General features: G+C 46.8%; 2 protein-coding genes across 2 annotated transcripts; both read right to left on the bottom strand.

Moving 5' to 3' along the window:
* Positions 1–5384: 5384 nt before the first annotated feature.
* On the bottom strand, positions 5385–9239 carry LOC119173642 (neprilysin-1). The gene has a single exon (XM_075894449.1). It carries the CDS (start codon positions 7856–7858, stop codon positions 6047–6049), a length of 1812 nt encoding a protein of 603 aa, XP_075750564.1. The 5' UTR covers positions 7859–9239; the 3' UTR covers positions 5385–6046.
* Positions 9240–11281: 2042 nt separating this feature from the next.
* LOC142818013 (uncharacterized) lies at positions 11282–17247 on the bottom strand. Its single transcript, XM_075896164.1, has 3 exons — positions 16778–17247; positions 14845–15390; positions 11282–14522 (listed from the first exon to the last, which is right to left on the bottom strand). Exons 1-3 carry the CDS (start codon positions 16817–16819, stop codon positions 14118–14120), a joined length of 993 nt encoding a protein of 330 aa, XP_075752279.1. The 5' UTR covers positions 16820–17247; the 3' UTR covers positions 11282–14117.
* Positions 17248–17774: the final 527 nt, after the last annotated feature.

Raw genomic sequence — 17774 nt, 5'->3', positions numbered from 1 at the left:
ACCGGCGTTTCTTGGTGCCCGCAGAGCTAGGCCGGCCTAGGCAGCAGCGTCTCTTGCAGCTGCGCTGCCGGTGGCTTGGCAGGCGTTAGGCCTATCTCTCTCGCTAGCGTGGTTGACAAAAATGCGTCGGTAAAGGTGTCAAAACTCAAGTCCCCACCTGGAACTTGGTGCCGGGCGATTCCTGATGACAAGCTGAATACGCGGGTACCAAAGTCTTGTGGGCTTCTAGGTGACTTCCGCTGCAAAACATTCGTTGAAACCGGAGCCGACACGACGCGCGTCCACTCGCTCCGACGAGAGCAGCGTCTCCCACGCCTTCGCAAAGTCACAACATAAAAAAATTAAGAAATACGAATATCTCACTGGTGTCAGCTCCCCCTGTCTCAAATAGCTCCAGAAAATAAAGGCGGAACATTATTATTTCACGTTCAAAATCTGGGCGCTACTTCAGATTTACCTTCACTGGCGGTAGAATGCAAGTGATTTGGCTCCATAGCTTTCCCTTCGGCGCCAAGAAAAGTTGTCGCCGAGTATAGCTTTGCGGCAATGATCGAATGTGTTTCGCGTGACTGTGGAAGAGGCGAGTTTTTTTTTTAGTGGTTTTAGTGGTGAATTTGGCGTTTTTTATTCAGAGTGAGTGGCTTTTGTCACCGCAAACATGTGTGGTGAGGAAAATCTTGAGCTTATTTTCGGACATGCATGACTTCGTCCACAAATGTCGTTCGCTTTTTTCAACCTGCATCTCGTCGTCTTCACCCACTTCAAGTAGAACAGCCAACGCGCACAAACACCATTTCGAGCGCCCACTCATTTTTCTTTGTCAGAACTTGAACTTTGTAAAGCGAGTTTTTTATTCTGAGTTTCAACCGTACTATATTACCCAGCTCTAAATAAGCAAGGCTTGTTGCTTGACATGTTAGTCCCACTGAGGGTTGACGCTGTACGATGGTCTAGTGTGCCAGACGTGTGTTTTTTTTGCCGTAAGTCGATGTGCCAGGAATATATGAACAGGCAATTATTCGCAGGCTCTTAAGAGGTTTATGAAACCGAGAGATCGAACATTTTAATGCCGCTTAGAGCACGAGCCTAACAGACGTGTCACCGTATAGTGATAATTCAATGTCTCAAATGAGATCTTATTCTTGGTTTTACTGAGCGCCTGATCTCTTAGAAATGCAGCTGACTAATGTAGGTCTTGTGCTGTACTTGCGCATACATCATGTTATTTTTATTACAGTGGGATAACATTCCCCAGCTCCTTCACGTATGCAGCAACGAGTCTGTTCAGTGTGAGACCTGCCGCACGCAAAAGAAATTTCGTACATCGTGGTTGTGGCACTTTACTCGTACGTCATGACCACATTGTCTTTACCACATCCTTGCTATCGCGTGTCGTTAGAGTAGTTCTCAAGGAGAGCTGAACCAGCTTGGCGAAGGCTGGAGGTACTGTGGGAATACCTTGCCAGTTGGCGACCTTGTTAAGGCCAACTGTTAAGGAAAGCTTATGAGCATAAAAACTCACCAAAGGTCATTGAGTGCTGGTGTTTTCTTGCTCCATTGGCACGTTTTTTTTTATTCCGAACTGTTTGCCTTTCGCAACAGGTTTTTTAAGTGGCTGAATTCACCAATGACCGTAGGAAGCATGCTTCGTAAAAGCTGAATGTCATGATCAAAAGAGCTCCCATTGTATGAGGGAGCTCTATCGAAACACATAACGAAATACAATTTCGTAATGGCAGATTACAATGCCAACACAAAAATTCCCAGCCGGGTATTTTTAGGGTTTATTCATTTTTTCGTTGCATCAGTTCAGACAAAACATTACATAGATTGTAAGACCTATAGGCAGATTACCTCTTCCAGACTAGGAATCCTCCACCCATATATTTAGTATGGTATGGTTAATATGGCAGTACCCTTTCTCGACAACTGCAAAGTACTGCCAAAAAAAAAAAAAAAACTCCAGGCGACTTACAAAAACCACAAAAAATCATCAAATTCGTTTGCTTCAGCCGAAGCAAAGACTAGGCATGTACCAGCGAAAATATATTTGGCATAAATGATCAGTTTCATATATGCTCCGCAATATTCCTCAGTACAAACGCACATACACGACCATGGCTTCAAATCGGCTATGCATGACCACAATGTATTAGTATTTTAAACGTTCTGTATATACAAAGTTGTGTGATGAGGATTAGGAAGATCCAGCAAAACCATGCAATATGCTTCTGTCAAAATGAAACGGATATCTGATGTATCATTTCTTTCTGTCCCTATGATCAAACATAAAAAAGCTAAACAATGAATGTCTAAATTATCTACTTTACAGATACTCTATCAAAGCCTACACAACCCAGAAAAATACATTTCATTGAACTCTATATGCTTAAACACAGTGATAACAAATAGAGTGAAACAGAACATCGATCTTAAAACGCAAAAGCTGTAGCGCTAGACACGTCGACTCGAAGCCTGTACTACTAGTGGACGTATAGTGCTCGGCATTTATACCTCCAGCTGAACCGCCTTCACCAAGTGTTCCCCATCTAATCACGGCACGCTATCTTATTGCGATTAGTATAATCTGAGTGATCTTAATGAGTTCTTATTACGCACTGGCAGCTGACCAAAAATCCCATGCAATGTGACACCAACAGGCAAAAACAAATGGCAGCATATCTACAGAGTGAATGATGGGGAGTGCGGCAGAGCATTCGTCCATCCATTCGTTCTTGCTTTCGTCCGTCCATGCGTACGTCTGTGTGACCGTCCATGCGTCCATCCACCCGTCCGTGCGTGCGTCTGTTCGTGCGTCCGTCCCTGCGTTCGTCCATGCATCCGCGCCTGCGTCCGTTCATGCGTCCATCCATGCATTTGTCTGTGTGTCCGTTCGTCCATCTATTCAGCACTCCAAGTACCACCATCTCGCATCTTTTCATCATATATTCTCCATATAGAAGCACCGCCATCCAGTGGACATGACAGGACTAAACGGGAGGTGGCACATGCACACTTTCTTACGGCTTGTGCTTCGGGTTTACTTCCCACCTTTAACCACCTCGAGTTCATGGTATATACTAGTTCACTGTATTCATGGCTATGCGGCCCAACGCTCGCTAAACCTTTCTGAAACCAAGGAGGTTACACCCAGCGAGTATAACGTAGCAACCCTTTCTTGTCAGATCGTGCTCAATGTACATGCCAATAGCTGCTAATGGGGTTCACAGCGTGCGCGTTACCTAAAGGCCGAATGCTCCCGTCTCTCATTCCCCTTTAGCAGCCATTAACATGTGCATTGAGCACTATCTTTTATTGTTCAACAACGCACAGAAGAAATCTCTCACCGGAACCACCTTGGAGGTCAAAAATTTCCCACCGGCACCACCTTGCAGGTCAAAGCGTAAGACTGGTTACATACTACGATGGGACGCGGGACGAACGGGTGCCGCTATAAGGAGCTTCGCCCCTAAAAAAGTGTCCCGCACTCGTCGTAAGGGTACTGGCAGCCTTGACTCCCATTCCCACTTTTAAATGCACATACAGTGTGTGTGAGTGCGTGTGTGCGTGCGTGTGTGTGCGTGTGCGTTTGTGTGCGTGTGTGTGTGCGTGCATGCGTGCGTGTGCGTAATGTGTGTGTGTGTGCGCGCGTGCGTGTGTGTGTGTGTTAAGTGATTGATTGGTATGTGGGGTTTAACGTCCCAAAACCACCATTTGATCATGAGAGACGCCCTAATGGAGGGCTCCGGAAATTTCGACCACCTGGGGTTATTTAACGTGCACCCAAATCTGAGCACACGTGCCTACAACCATTCCGCCTCCATAGGAAATGCAGCCGCCGCAGCCGGGATGTGTGTGTGTTTCTTGTTTTCGTTCTTTTTAGGCAAGAGATATTTCTTTTGAAAGGTAGAATCACTAGGACCTTACCGTCATTGCTATAAATTTCTAGGCCGAGGAATAAATATTTCGCCAATAAAGAGATCACACAGGAATAATTAATTACGAATAATTATTAATTATAATAATTATTAATAATAATTAATTAAGACATATTATTTCACTTCTTTATTATCAATTTTTGGGTGGTTGATTATATGGTGAAATTATCTGCGTTTATACTCAAATCAAACCTCATTTCTTAAAGTTGAAGATATCGCGTTCAGTTTGCGAGATATATCCTCGAATTTCCAGACCACGGTGCCGGCGATACTAAAACTAAATACACCGGGTAGCCCGGAAGGTTGGCCTGTGTGCTGCATCCCGCTGGTACAACTCGCATATATCTATCACCTGTGGCACTTACTCGCATACCAGTGGCACATACCCGCCAGTGGGTATGAGCCACTGTTTTCGGGAAAATGTTTGATGACGTTCGCCACATTATTGTAGAAATATTGATGTCATGATCAGCGCGTCATGTTCGTAAATTCATATTACCATTAATAAAGATGCGTTGCTTGGCAAGTTGGTACTTGTTTAGATATTTCGCCATTCTCTACTATACTCGGCGACAGCTTTTCTTGACATTGGAGCGAAGGCTACGGAGGCGGGGCCTCCGCACATTTATGTTACTACGCAAATGTGCGGAGGCCCCAAAATCGGCAGCTACCGAAATCGGCAGCTTGCAGCCGATTTCGGTTCCAGTTTCGGTTTTCGCTTGCTCGCTGCGTTAGTGTGTTTAATATAGCAAAATGTATGCATGCAAAATGGGAACGTCAGAGTTAAACTTTGATGAGAGTGCAGACATGCAGCTAGTTACTGTGCTGTTTATATACTGGTACATATCAAATTTTCCGTTGTTCAGAACATTTTCCCAGCATTATTCAGCCTTTATAACAGTGAAGTTTAGGTTCCGTGTTCAGCCGAGTATATACGGGTACGCGCCACACGTGATCGAATGCTAACGTTCACGGTATTGAGCCCTGGTATAGGCGAAACGGAAGGCCGGTTGCGGCACGATCCGGCCACGGGCCTGTCTTGTTTCAGTTTCGCTGTATTCAGTTTACGCCCTCAAAGGCTGTCAGCAATGATCGGCGCAGACTGCGCCTCAGTGTTCGAGAAGCCTCGCAATTGTTGTAGATCGTTGTTAAGATTGCGCGCAAGACGCGAACAGTGAAGCTTATTTCAGAGCTTGCGTGGCCACCAGTGATAAGGCTGGAAAGGTCGATGCGTGATGTATAAAAGACGGAGCGTCCCAACGATGAGCAGCTTTTCCACGGCCGATGCTGTGCTCGCCGCTGCAAGAGAAAGCAGCAGACGCAGCCGGCGTGCGGAAAACGTGGTGCCATCCAAGAAATAAAAAAGAAAAAAAAACTAGGGCGCACGATAACTTCTTTTACGTGAACAACGTCCCATACTTGTTCTATCGTTACAATAAAGAAAGTTTTATTTATTCGGGCCAAGTAGCTATTAGAATCAGAAAATAAAATAGGTACTATTTCCTGGCGCGCGCGCATGCAGGCGGTTCGGCTCTATAGCTTCCACAGTGCTGTCAAGAACAGCTGTCGCCGAGTATAATTCTGGTGTACCCCAAGGGAGTAAACGACAGACAGACAGACAGACATGCCAAAATTGCTTACAGCACGTGAAGATATGCTTCGCATTTAAAACACGACTGCTGGCCTGATGGAGCACGATGTAAAAAGCTTAGAAAATCAAGTGGAGGCTTGGGTGCACAACTAGACACTACAAATTTGTCGACTTCTCTTTGGGTCCTTCAGTTAGTCATGGTTCATTTGCATAATCGTGAACACAGTACTTATGAGCGCAATATTTTGTATATCCCATGGTTCAGCTTTAAATCGATACCAGTCACAGCAAGTAGGGATGTCTTACATCATCAGATTGTTAGTAACGTTGGCAGCAAACATGGTTTGCACACAAAAAGTTTTGGTCCAGAAGCCCCTACACAATTATTTTCTAGTTGTTCGTAATTGTTGGACAACGTAAGCACAATACTCACGTACACGTTGAAAGGAACCATAGGTACACCACACCACGCCGACCTATGTTTTTGCATAGGTTCCATGACGAATCACTCACCGATTCACCAGAAGGCGCACTTATCGGGGGGGTTCATTCGTGCAGTGGCACTACAGTTGAAGGCCTCCGAAAACTGTTGCATGTTCATCAAGGGCATGTTGCACCTTACATTAAAATCCGGATAGCGTTGGCTTGCACGAAGGTTAGAGCACCACTTGTAGCAGAACGCGATGAAGAACAACTGGTCACTCGTCACTCCTGGAATTCCTCGCAGCTCTAATGACACGTCGGGCACTTGCTTCGCCTTAAGATAGGCGTCGTAGAGACCGGAGAGCCCAATAAAGTCCGCCATTATTTCAGAATCTGTGACATCGTCTACCTCGCCCAATTCTTCTTCCAATGAGTTTCGAATGCACAAGACGCGTTTTTCATATTCGATTTTAGAAACTGGGGTCCACCAGTCTCTTTCCACGTAGTTGTCATCTAGACGCCGGTTGGCGATGTCAAACGCATGCATCATTTCGTGAGCGGCCAGGTGACCTGCTGAGGCGTAGTCAATGGCCGGGACTGTACCGAAGAAAGGCGGAAGTAGTAGGCCCATGCCCACAACCATGGTGTTCAGAGGTGGCCTGTATATGGCGTTCGTCATCGCCATTAAGTTTTTGATGCTCAACTGGGCAGGATGCTCCGAGAGTCGTTGAAACTCTTTCCTACTCACTGACCGTGAGGCACTAAGCCAGTTGGTAACAAATGAGGGGCCTGCATTGCCAAACGTCTCGTAGTGCCTATTAAGTAAGCTGTCGTCTTCCCCACCCTCCGGGTAGCCGACTACTTTCTTCATCTTGGCGAGTTTTTTTAAGGCTATTTCCCTCGTGCTGTCTTCTATCCATGATGATTCAGCTATTCGAGTCTTCAATGACTCCGCAATGCTATACACCATATCTTTGGCCTTGTATATGGTGTCTGAAGTCAATGAAGTGTGATAGAAGGTGGCGTAAGCTGCTTTGGTCATCAACTTAGATGCATGCTTCAGGCAGTGGGTTTCCCACCCACTCATTTTGGATGAACTGGTTCTACCAACATGAACCAATTGCCTCAACCGCCAAGACAAATCGAAGGCCATCCAAATACGAAGGTCATTCGGGTTTAGAAACCTCTGAAAAACCTTCACCAAAAATACTATCAGGTAGCGGGTCTCGAACACGACGTAATGGTCGCCAGGTAGCAGTCCGTTTGTGATGTTCCCCATGTAGTAGTTCCACTTTTCGCTTTTTCTACCGAGAATGGCTTTTTCCATTGTACGCAGCAGTATAACCGATCTTTCCGTTTCATGCGTCTCCTCATCCTCATAGGCACGCCTACAAAGCAATATGAGGTACTCTTCTATTGTTGCAATATTGTGCGTAAGCTTCCAGACAATATTATCGTCCAGCCCGAGCCATTGGAGGTGCTGCTCAATTTCTTCATCGCTTGTACGCTCCCCGAGCAAAAAGAGCCGGCGGATACTGACAATTACTAGCAGTCGCTCTGCATTTCCCGGAATTGTGTCAACCCTCACGTTGAATAACGTTGGAAGGCCATAAACAATTGAAAAATGGAGCATCAAGTGTGCGGGGTCTACGTCAAACTTATTCTCAAATGACGCATTGTGTTCGCGGAGAAAATTGACGATATCCACCCTGGGGTTTTGGCTAGATGGGCCATGCTCTTCATTGCTGAAAACATTCACGCACGACTGGAATAGTCCGGCCAACTTCTGTACAGCTGTCTGACCATCCGTAGGTACCGAGGTGTTCCTCAGAATGCCAATCACTGACTGACTGATTCTGTGGGCGTGCTCATGCAGCACACTGGTTGACAGCGAGCTGGGGTTCATCTTCCATCCCGTACACACGTAGTCGTAAAAGTTATCACAAGGCTTATACTCTCGCGACAGTGATTTGTTGTACAAGTCAGATACGGCCTGGCATGTCTCGCTGTCGCACGGTGATCTGGTGGGATATACGCTGTGGTTGCACCCCAGGTACAACGCCAAAAGTGCGATCAGAAACCCTGAAGCGAGACCACAGGAAGTTGTGGTGGCACCTGCCACTAACTTGCCGCACCGCTTCTTCGCAACCGGACCTCTCACTTGTTGTGATTGCGATTCCTGCGGGAAAGGGCGCACGTTGAAAACGAGTACCTAAAGAAAAACTGATGTTTTCATCATGTCTTAAATGAACTCCTGACTTTCCTGCTGATTTCATGCGCTGGTTGAGTGATCTCACGAGTATTACTACGTCAAGCCTTGCTTTCCCATTGAAGTATGGGGGTGCGGATAACAAACAGACGAATCGCAATGTCATCCAGAAATTCTCGGCACACAATGGTGTCTTCATAAAAACATGCATTCTTTACGTCATATGGAGACTTTTTTTTACGTGGACTGGACATTGTGAACGAATAGGCTTCACCATTTGTCAGCTTCGGATACCTTCATAATCACCTATGTTTTCCTGAATGTACGTTAGGTAGGACACGTCTGATGGCATCCTTCCGATGCATATTATAAGGTGTTTCAATTTACGTACTACATTTCAAGCCTATTAAATTATTTCAGGCCTATATATTTGTTAATACTGACGCATGACATTACGGCTACGCGCATTTTAAGTTGTAAATTCAGGTATATTCACACACTGCTCAGTACATTTTGGTGTAAACGGCGTTCCTTTGCTGCAGTGAGTAACAGAGATCCTTTCACGCAAACGTTTTGATCCCGTCTGAGATGTTATGGCTAAGAATTCCATGGTGCGCTCAAACCTAATATAGTGCCGATAGCGCGCTGGCAATAGAAGACAGAATATGCTGCAACTAACATTTACCTCTTCGTTTTGTATCTTCTGTCATCAGTTTTCCCAGCTGCCTTCTATAACTAGTAGTGCCTTGCAAGCCAGAAAAATGACAAGTTGGGTGAGTGGGTGATGATACATTATGTAACTGCAAAAAAACGAATGGAAACAAAAAAATAAAGAGAGGAGAGAAAGAACAGACAAGCGCAGACTATCAACTGAAGCTTTGTTGCAACAACGAGGCATTATATAATGGAGAGAATAGAAAGCAAGAGCGGGCAAAGGGGGAGGGGGGGGGGTACCGTTCATTTTTCAGCAGTCACATTAAGGCCCTCATACACGCACAGATTCTATTTTCACACGCATACTGAAAAAAACGTTGTCATTTCTTTCTTAACTAAGTGCGTATTCAAGTATATACTATCTCAAAAGAGATTACCATTATCCTAAGCCTTATTTATGTCCATTTCAAGACCTCTAATTTTCTCTCAATTATGTACAATTTACCCCCTCGGATTTCATTATCTGGTGGTAAGCTCAGCTTCGTCTCTTCATCTAACTCACCGCCCCCATCAGCATCGTTTCTACTCTAAGTAACCATTCACCACCTTTGACAGAGAGGGATAAAAATTAAGCAAGGCTGGGAAATTCCCCAGTAGGCAGTATCTGACTCTTTACTGTGGTTGGGGAAAAGGTGGTAAAAACAGACAAAATAATTATTACGTAAAAAAAACAATTGCAGTCCCACACAGGCCAGAGATCGCAGGAAGCCTAATGGAGCTTGTAAGGCTATTTTTCTGGGATGTTATGCCTATAGGCGATGGAGTAGTAGTAATTCATTTCATATAGGCGGGGCGTCTAACTTGTTGAAAGCCTGACAAAGAGACTGTTCCTGTGTGGTGTAGTCCAGACAGTCACACATAACATGTCAAACTGTTCCTTCGTCACCTCAGTGTTCACAGGCGGCGTTTCACAGCCATGCCCATACAGAATATGATCACAGCCATCGCCCTGCAGAACGCATACGCAAGGGCATAGAGTTTCTTAAGGTGGCGGTTCTACTGTCGCCATATTGCGAGTAGTTCTGGAAAAAATACCAGACGGCGCCACCAAGTCAGGACTGGAAAGCCAACATTTCGGAGGTGAACTGCCACACGTGTGCCGGCGCGCCACACTGCATGACGAGGGGGTGCAAATCGCGCTGACACGGTTCGAAGAAATGAGGCACTGAGCAGGGGCTTTTTTTTTCTCCCTTTCACCGACACCTCCATCTCTCTCCATGCTCACTAGCCCCTGACCCCTGCGGTCGCTGCTTTTCAAGAGATCCCTCATGTAGGCTGCGTAGCCTGCTTGGCCAGCTGCTCTACGTTCCATACAGTGCCGGAATGCGGGGTTGAGTGAAAAACTCTATCGCGGAGGTCACAACAATGTATACAATGGAGATCAAAACTTGGACTATGAGTATTCATGCGAGGTTCAACGGAACAGTTCGTTCTACAAATAATTGGGGTTGCTGGAGCGTGATGCGGTTCGGTGGGACAGGAGAAGGCAAATTATATTTGACTATGTATACTTCCTTCCCAGTATGACCTAAGCTTCCAAATTTTCAAAAAAAAAAAACAAAAAAACGGGTAGTTAGGCAAATCGCGTGCTAAGAAGTGCGGCCGCTGTGACTCACGGTGCCCAACACGTGCCGACTGCATAATCATTAGTTTTCCCCACTATACGTAGCGTAATTTATTTCATTAGAATTGAAACTTCAGCAGGCTAGTATGAATTCATGTTTTGGTTGATGCAGCGTTTATTTATCACGTTGCCGTACGCAAACCATCGGACTAGTCGACAAACTATGTTTATGACGAAAATGAAGCAATTACCTCTTGTGTGTCATATGAGCGAGACTCGCACATGCGTGGCCTGAATGGTCCAGGTGCGTTATTCCGTTGTCCAAGGAACGACTTCTCTATTCGCGTACGCTATTTCAACATCTTTTTTTTTTCCTGTAAAGGTCGTGGCAATAACATGAAGAGTGATCGTTTCGCCCAAATCAGTTATTGACTGCAAGCTCGTAGATTCGAGGCCGTTACCTCAAGCTCTATAAACATCTCATGATAAAAACTGGGGCGGATTCACACAAACCTCCCAGGAGTGCAACAAGGGAGGGGAAGACTTATGGTACAGTGCATCTCCCATGCATCTTTCTACACAGCCGCTGCTTGTATTACTTCTATGTCGTACCCATTTCGAGTTCGTAAAGCGCATGCAAGGCAAAAACATGAGTACACAAATACAATAGTTGCAAAGGAGTTGAAGAAAAGGTCTTGTCGCACTGGATAAGGCTTTTGGATGCATGATTGGTCAATTCAAATAACTGTGTCGGCTAACATATCTTCAAGCAACGAGTCTTAGTGTTGTGTATATGCTATGCAATGAAGGGCTGTCATGCAGTAAGCAAGATTGAGTCAATACACGTTGTTGTGACAATTTATTTAGTACGAAACGAGCGTCGGCAGCACTTGGTTACAGCCACGAAGACACCTGAACATCACACACACAAAAAAGCCCGCAGAACTACAACGCATACATTCAGAGAAATGTGAAATCGCACAAAGCAAAAGTACATATAATCACGATTTTCGGATGCGAACTTGTGACAGCAGAGAATGAAGGTGTATGTTTTATTATTATTTTCCGTTATCCTATATCACACACGAACTTTTTACAAAAGTTTATTGGCGCTTCTGTGGTCATGTCTCTCGGTCATTGCTGCTGCAGAACGCACGTGAATGGCTGATGACACACCCGACACAAAGAAGTGAATTGCTACCTCATAGCTTGTTCGAGAAAGAGTCTTTGCTATCGTCAAATCTGAGCCTGCATCTGCCATTCGATATATACAAGGTCGTTCTCCTAATGTGCAGTTCTTTAGAGCGAAGCTCTTACGCACATACTGCTGCGTTGAGCGGCGGCGCCTGTTGGCGTCGTCGGCGTAACCAGTAGAGCGAACAAGGACGAAAGAGAGGGAACGCGGAGTCTGCTGATGTCACTCGCCACTGGCCTCTAACCTCGCCTTCTTCCTCCGTCACGCTCGCTGCCCCCCCCCCCGGTAGCAGCTCGCGCGCGTGCAGGGCTGGCACGTGCACTGCGGCTGGCTTCGCTTGTCGTAACGGGGCTCTCGGCATTTCGCTTGGTTCGCGGCGCCTGCAATGCACAAAGTGGTATGCGTAACGCTCGAGCACTGGCAATTTGCGTGGAAATATGTAAATAGCTACAACTGCAGATGGCCGAAACTACAGACGCACTTGGCGTTGCCCCAACACGAAAGTGCGCTCAAAATCACCATTAGATAGCATCGTCACAATTGGTGAATTTCTTGACAGTGCACGCGCCCAGCAGCCCTACGACTCAAGGCTGTGGAAAATGTCCGAGTCGCCACTCTGCTTTGCCTCCTTGTTCTTCATCGAAGCTCGTTTAGACTGCTGGTGTGACTCAGTTGCTTTCACATTCCACTGTGGTCTGCGTATGGGCATGCTGCGCGTAGTACGGGGATCTACAATTTCAGGTAACATGCAGTCTCTGTAAAATCTGATTAGTTGTGGAAGCATTCTGAATTTCCAAAAGTCATTATCTCTTTCGATCCGCTGTACGTGGATGCCCTTCGACGTGCAGACGATGAAGTGGCAGAAACTTCTTTTAGTGATATGCAGCTGGCCTTGCACTTGGTAGAAATAGTTATGAGAGCAGCTCAATTTGGGTGGTTCGTGTACTTGGCTCCTTTTATTGTACTTTTTAGCTGCCTCGGATGGCTCCATGTCCTTCGAAGTGAATGGGCACTTCACCTCCACGATACCGTCGCTCGCAATTAATCCGTCTGGCGACGCCGCCAAGAATCCGTACTCTGGGTAAACAAATAATCCGCAAGGTTGCACAGCAGTTTCCATTTCTTGCTCGTATAACCGGAGTGCAACACGCTCCTGTTGTCTTCCATGCTCAAGAGCGGCACTGGTGAAATTTTTTTTATAGAGCAGGGTCTTCACGAGCGTGTCACACGGTGTCCACTCCCTCCTTCGGCATACTGCATAGAAATTCGACGCCGTTAGGCGCATGTTTCTTTCAAAATGCCATGTAGGATTATCAGCCTGTCCTCGATTGATTGATATGTGGGGTTTAACGTCCCAAAACCACTATATGATTATGAGAGACGCCGTAGTGGAGGGCTCCGGAAATTTAGACCACCTGGGGTTCTTTAACGTGCACCCAAATATGAGCACACGGGCCTACAACATTTCCGCCTCCATCGGAAATGCAGCCGCCGCAGCCGGGATTCGAACCCGCGCCATGCGGGTCAGCAGCCGAGTACCTTAGCCACTAGACCACCGCGGCGGGGCAGTCCTCGAGTAGCCTTCTCAATTTCCATCTGCTGTTTCTCATTCACCTGCAGGCTTGCTAAAACAGCCCGTTCTTTCTCGGCATATTGCTCTGGTGGCATGTCTGGCTGCTGGCAATTCGGACCATAATGAATCATTGAGTCGTTCACCGTAGACTCCTTGCGCTTATGCTGCTGGTGGCCATTTTCTTCAAACAGTTTTCTTCTGAGAGACTCTTTGTTTGCTTTCTGAGCCGTCTTCTTGCTTGCGTAGCGCTTCAAGACGGCTGCGGGGCTCTTGCAGGTTACAGCCTTGGATGTGGTGCAGTGCCACTGTGGCCCCAGCTGAAAGCTGAGCCCAGCTCCATAACAGCGGTGTTCATAAGAGCCCTTTTGACATCTGTTGATCTGTTTACCACCAGATAGTTTGGCTACCAGTGCCATGACTGCCTCGGCAAGATTACTTGTATCATCTGTCACAAGACGGTCAGCTTTTTCGGCAATTATATTGGCAGCGGTAACTATTTTCATTTGTAGCACCTTAGGCATGGCATCATAAATGTTGTCACCTTTGGTGCCATCACAGAAGTAGTCTTTGCAACTGTCGTGGCAACCAAAAACATGTTTTGGGCCATTTATTAGGTCACCCGCAAGCTGGCGCGTAAGGTCGGCTTTCTGGGCACGCTGCTTTTGTGCAGTACCCTGTACATCTCTAAGAATGTTTGCGTAGTGCTTTATGGCCTTCCGTGCACCATTCTTTAACCGCTTAATCCTAGGGCCACTTAGGAAAGCTGAACTGCCCTTTGTTTCTTTGGCTATGCCATAGAGCCGAGTGGTGTAACGTTTCACAACATGGTTTGCACATTCCCTCTTTTTTACAAAGCGCCCGTACTCCACTTTCGTGAGTATCTGATGTAAAACGGACGAATCCCCGTCTCCTATGAATGTCCGGTATTCCACACCATGCATTTCCACGCTTCTCTGGAAGCCTTCAACGATAATATATCCGACTCCATTGCCCCTGAGCTTTGGTTCCAATTCTTGTAGCACACATGGTCTTTCTTGCCCTTTCCCGTCCTAGAATAGTGCTCACAGGTACTGCACAGCTTGTTTCGTACTCCTAGGTAGAGGAGCTTCTTCGTGCGTTCTCCTATAATCACAGCGACACCAGAGTTGGCGGAATACCGGTGTCCATGACTGCGGTGTGACCACCCACCATCGACAATCACTGTAATATAGGGGGTTATGCCATCCTCACAGAAAGCCCCAGCTTCTTCCGCGAGTTTTTTTTTTTCTTCTTTTCCGGCTTTTATCATTTGGTCAAAAAGGACGGTTTTCCAGCACTGCAACAAAACAAAAATTATAGCAGATTACAACGTCGAAATTGTTTTCACAATAGCGATGCCGCACTTTGTAATTGCGTCAATGCGGGAGTGAGCTCCTAGACAGGACGATTACTGGCTCACTTGTAATCCTGACATCTCACGATCAATCGTTTCATTGTATACGACGAAATGTTGCAGAGAAATTCTCATCGTGCCGTACTCCCGTTCAAAACGCTTGCCATGCACGTGCCACTGTCACTTCACGTGAATTTTACTAAAAATAAAGCACATCCTTCATCGTCTTCAGAAAGAAAAAATAAATATTTATCAGCTTATTTACCTTTCCCAGGGACTCCTCCCGGCGTAGAAAAGCCCCTTTGCTCATAGCAGGAATTTCCATGACTGCCATTGCTTCCTCGAACTGCGAGTGGCCCGATCCGATACTCATGAATGCCCAAACAGCAGCATCATTGACTCCTACGTTTGCTTTGTCAGTGAGGGACGTTGGTTCTGTGACGGGGTCAGTCGTCAACTTTCTGATTTCCTGACATTCACTGCAGGTAAAAGTGAGCTCCGACCAGAGCCCCACTCTCCGTTCTTTCACGAGTGCAAAACGTCCAGTCAGCTTAGGACAGCTGTGGTCGTCGAGACTACGAACAGCGTTCACGAAATGGGCCAGCGACACAACTCGTCTTCCGGTGATGATCGGCTCCTCTGGCTGAGTTGTGACGCTTGTCTCCAGACTCAGGCCCGGCAGCGACTCCTCGACGATGCCGAAATTGTCCCAGTATTCAGACGTTGCGTCATCCTCTCTGGCAAAACCACTGTCGTCCAAGCATGGCGTACAGGCGGCGCTTTGGCGTTGCTCTCCGGCGAATTCGCCTTCCTGAAAATTTTACAGGAAAGTACATCATGTGGTTAGTGAGCTAGCACCAGATGCACAGGGATCGTAGCAACTACACTTCCAAAGCTGGCATGAATAATAAGCTGGTGTGGTGAGGGACCGATGCAAAACTCAAAATAAAAGGGCGAGTCCTTTTCTCAGTCGGGATAATTACTGAAAAGAATTTCTCCCGACAGTCGTCTACTATGGGTTGCTTGAATGTCGATAAAAGGCAAGATAGATGATACAGGTGTTTGGGCTGCCTTCCTTGAACCTAATCAATCAATCAATCAATCAATCAATATATCAATATATAAATTAAATAGTTTTGTTTCCAAAAAGCATATTTACGGTAGAAAAGGGTGGCCGGGATAAAATATGAACCATTACGGATTGACAAGTGCGTCATAGCGTTTTGAGAGGATGGTTGGGCGGATAGGGCATGTGACACGCTGTGTGCGCGCGTGTCCATGCGCTGTGGGATAAGCGCTCGTGTGTACAGAATCATTTGATTGGGTGCATCTCGCATCTTTTTTTTTTTTTACTTTGAGCACAGTCTAGCTTTTATAGAACACTTTCTCAGTTACAGTGCTCAGCTCTCAAGCACGCCGCGTGCTTGCGAAAAAAGCAGCATCAGACAAAAATGCCGGGCTTTGCCACCACTGCTCAATGTTCCGCCCGCAAATATGCTGTTCGATCGGACAAGTGCAGGTCAGAAAGATAGACGGAGCACAAGGTCACGACAAATAAAAGGCGCCCAAGCAGATAAACACGCAAGCAGGAGCGTTGTGACGTACACACAGCGTGCTGTAGGTCCTGATTCGCCCAGACCTCTCGTCACAGCGCTAAGAAGCACCTACCCTTAGCCTTTTGATACACGGCAGCGACATTTCAGATACACAAAGAAACAAGGTTTTTTATAGACACCACACGTCCGCAGATCTTAGCACTTTCTTCTCACGGGCGCGCATTATCTAGGAGTGACTGCGTGTCCAGCGTCCTGTACACGCACCTATAGGCGCTGCAGCGACAAAGTACGGGATATAGCATTGGACAGTTTTGTTCACCTGAAGCCGTAAAACAGAAGTTCTAACGAATTTGTCTTTGTACATATATAGCCGCCAAAACTAACATGCCAACATAAAGTAGAGTAAAGTATAGCAGTGTAGCTGGCAACGTAAAGCTGATCATAGAAAGAATGTCGCCCACAACGTGACAATTTGCCTTCTGCTTCCTTCCTTCCTTTACGGAGCCCACATTGCGTCTGGGGTACAAAACGAGCTCGCCACCGTATCAAGAATAGGCTTCTATAATGTTTTTTTTTCTTTTTGCTGCTGTAGCTGCGCGCTTTTATTATCAAAAGAAACCACAGTAATCGAAATGGTCTTACCTTGAATGGTGTGAAAATGCAGCTGCTGCCCGTGCTCGACATGCCGCGATGGCGGCTCTCTTCCTCTTCCGTGAAGCTCTATCCTTATGATTTGTCATGACTCATGTGAAGCCCGGCAAGGCACTTGTGCTGCAGGTACTCCCACACGCACTCGCAGCGCACGCTAAGCAAACTCTAAAGAAGCCCTCTACGCGAGCAGTAGACACCAGAGGATGCGGCAGAAATGCGTTCTATCTCTAGTGTCTCACGCTACTACAGCACTGTCGCCTTCCGTGCTGAGCACGCATTTTTATGTCCGTCCTTATCCTCACTCAGTCCGCCTCCCCCCTCGTCATGCTGCCTCGCACCTTCAGGCTAGCATAGTGGCTGTTATTCCACATCTCCTGCCCTCGTGCGAGGCCATCTAGACTATTCAGGTGTTAGTGGTGTCGCCTTGGGCACCCCTTCTTGGTACCTGGTAAAACGCGTTCCTCGCTCACTGACGGGGGACTAGCTGGAGGGGAAAGGCGCGTCGCGTTCGCACAATGTTCACTGATAGGCGCGTGGCTAATTTACTTATACGTACGTGGCTTTGGAAGTCTTCCTAGTTAGGAAGCACATGGTGGCAGCCACCGGCTGTGTGTGAGAGAGGGTCGGGAGAGGAGGCAGTTGTCGTTACTTAGGTAAAAGAGAAAAATTTAGTGGACTTTAGTCCCGAGAAGCTCTTGCTTTCTGTTCTCGCAGATGTCTTGTAGTGTGCGAGAAGTGCACACAAGGCCAACACGACGAGTGGTCGGCGTTCCTTTGTCGTGAAAAGTACTCTGGGTCGACTTACCCCTCGAAATCCAGACCTGCCTGGCGCATTTGTGGGATACGTCTTTCTAGCGCATTACCCCCGTTTACATGGTCGTGATGCGCCAGTTGTCGTGCCGGCTTACGGCAAACTGTCGACGCCCGGCTATACGCAAACGTGCTTTCTTATCGAGGAAAGAGGAACTGGACCCCACTCCCAACAACC

Source organism: Rhipicephalus microplus, chromosome 5, assembly GCF_043290135.1.
Source record: "Rhipicephalus microplus isolate Deutch F79 chromosome 5, USDA_Rmic, whole genome shotgun sequence".
NCBI classification, from domain to species: Eukaryota; Metazoa; Arthropoda; class Arachnida; order Ixodida; family Ixodidae; genus Rhipicephalus; species Rhipicephalus microplus.
Note: the sequence above shows the minus strand (reverse complement) of the source record. Positions and strands in the feature narration are given on the sequence as shown.

What these genes read in the sequence shown, in the direction of transcription:
- LOC119173642 (XM_075894449.1), bottom strand. Translation starts at nt 7,858, where the DNA reads ATGAACCCCAGCTCGCTGTCAACCAGTGTGCTGCATGAGCACGCCCAC.
- LOC142818013 (XM_075896164.1), bottom strand. Translation starts at nt 16,819, where the DNA reads ATGTCGAGCACGGGCAGCAGCTGCATTTTCACACCATTCAAG. An exon ending in GCATTTTCACACCATTCAAG is followed by an intron (nt 15,391 to 16,777) that starts GTAAGACCATTT and finishes TAAAATTTTCAG; the next exon opens with GAAGGCGAATTCGCCGGAGA. An exon ending in GGGAGGAGTCCCTGGGAAAG is followed by an intron (nt 14,523 to 14,844) that starts GTAAATAAGCTG and finishes GTTTTGTTGCAG; the next exon opens with TGCTGGAAAACCGTCCTTTT.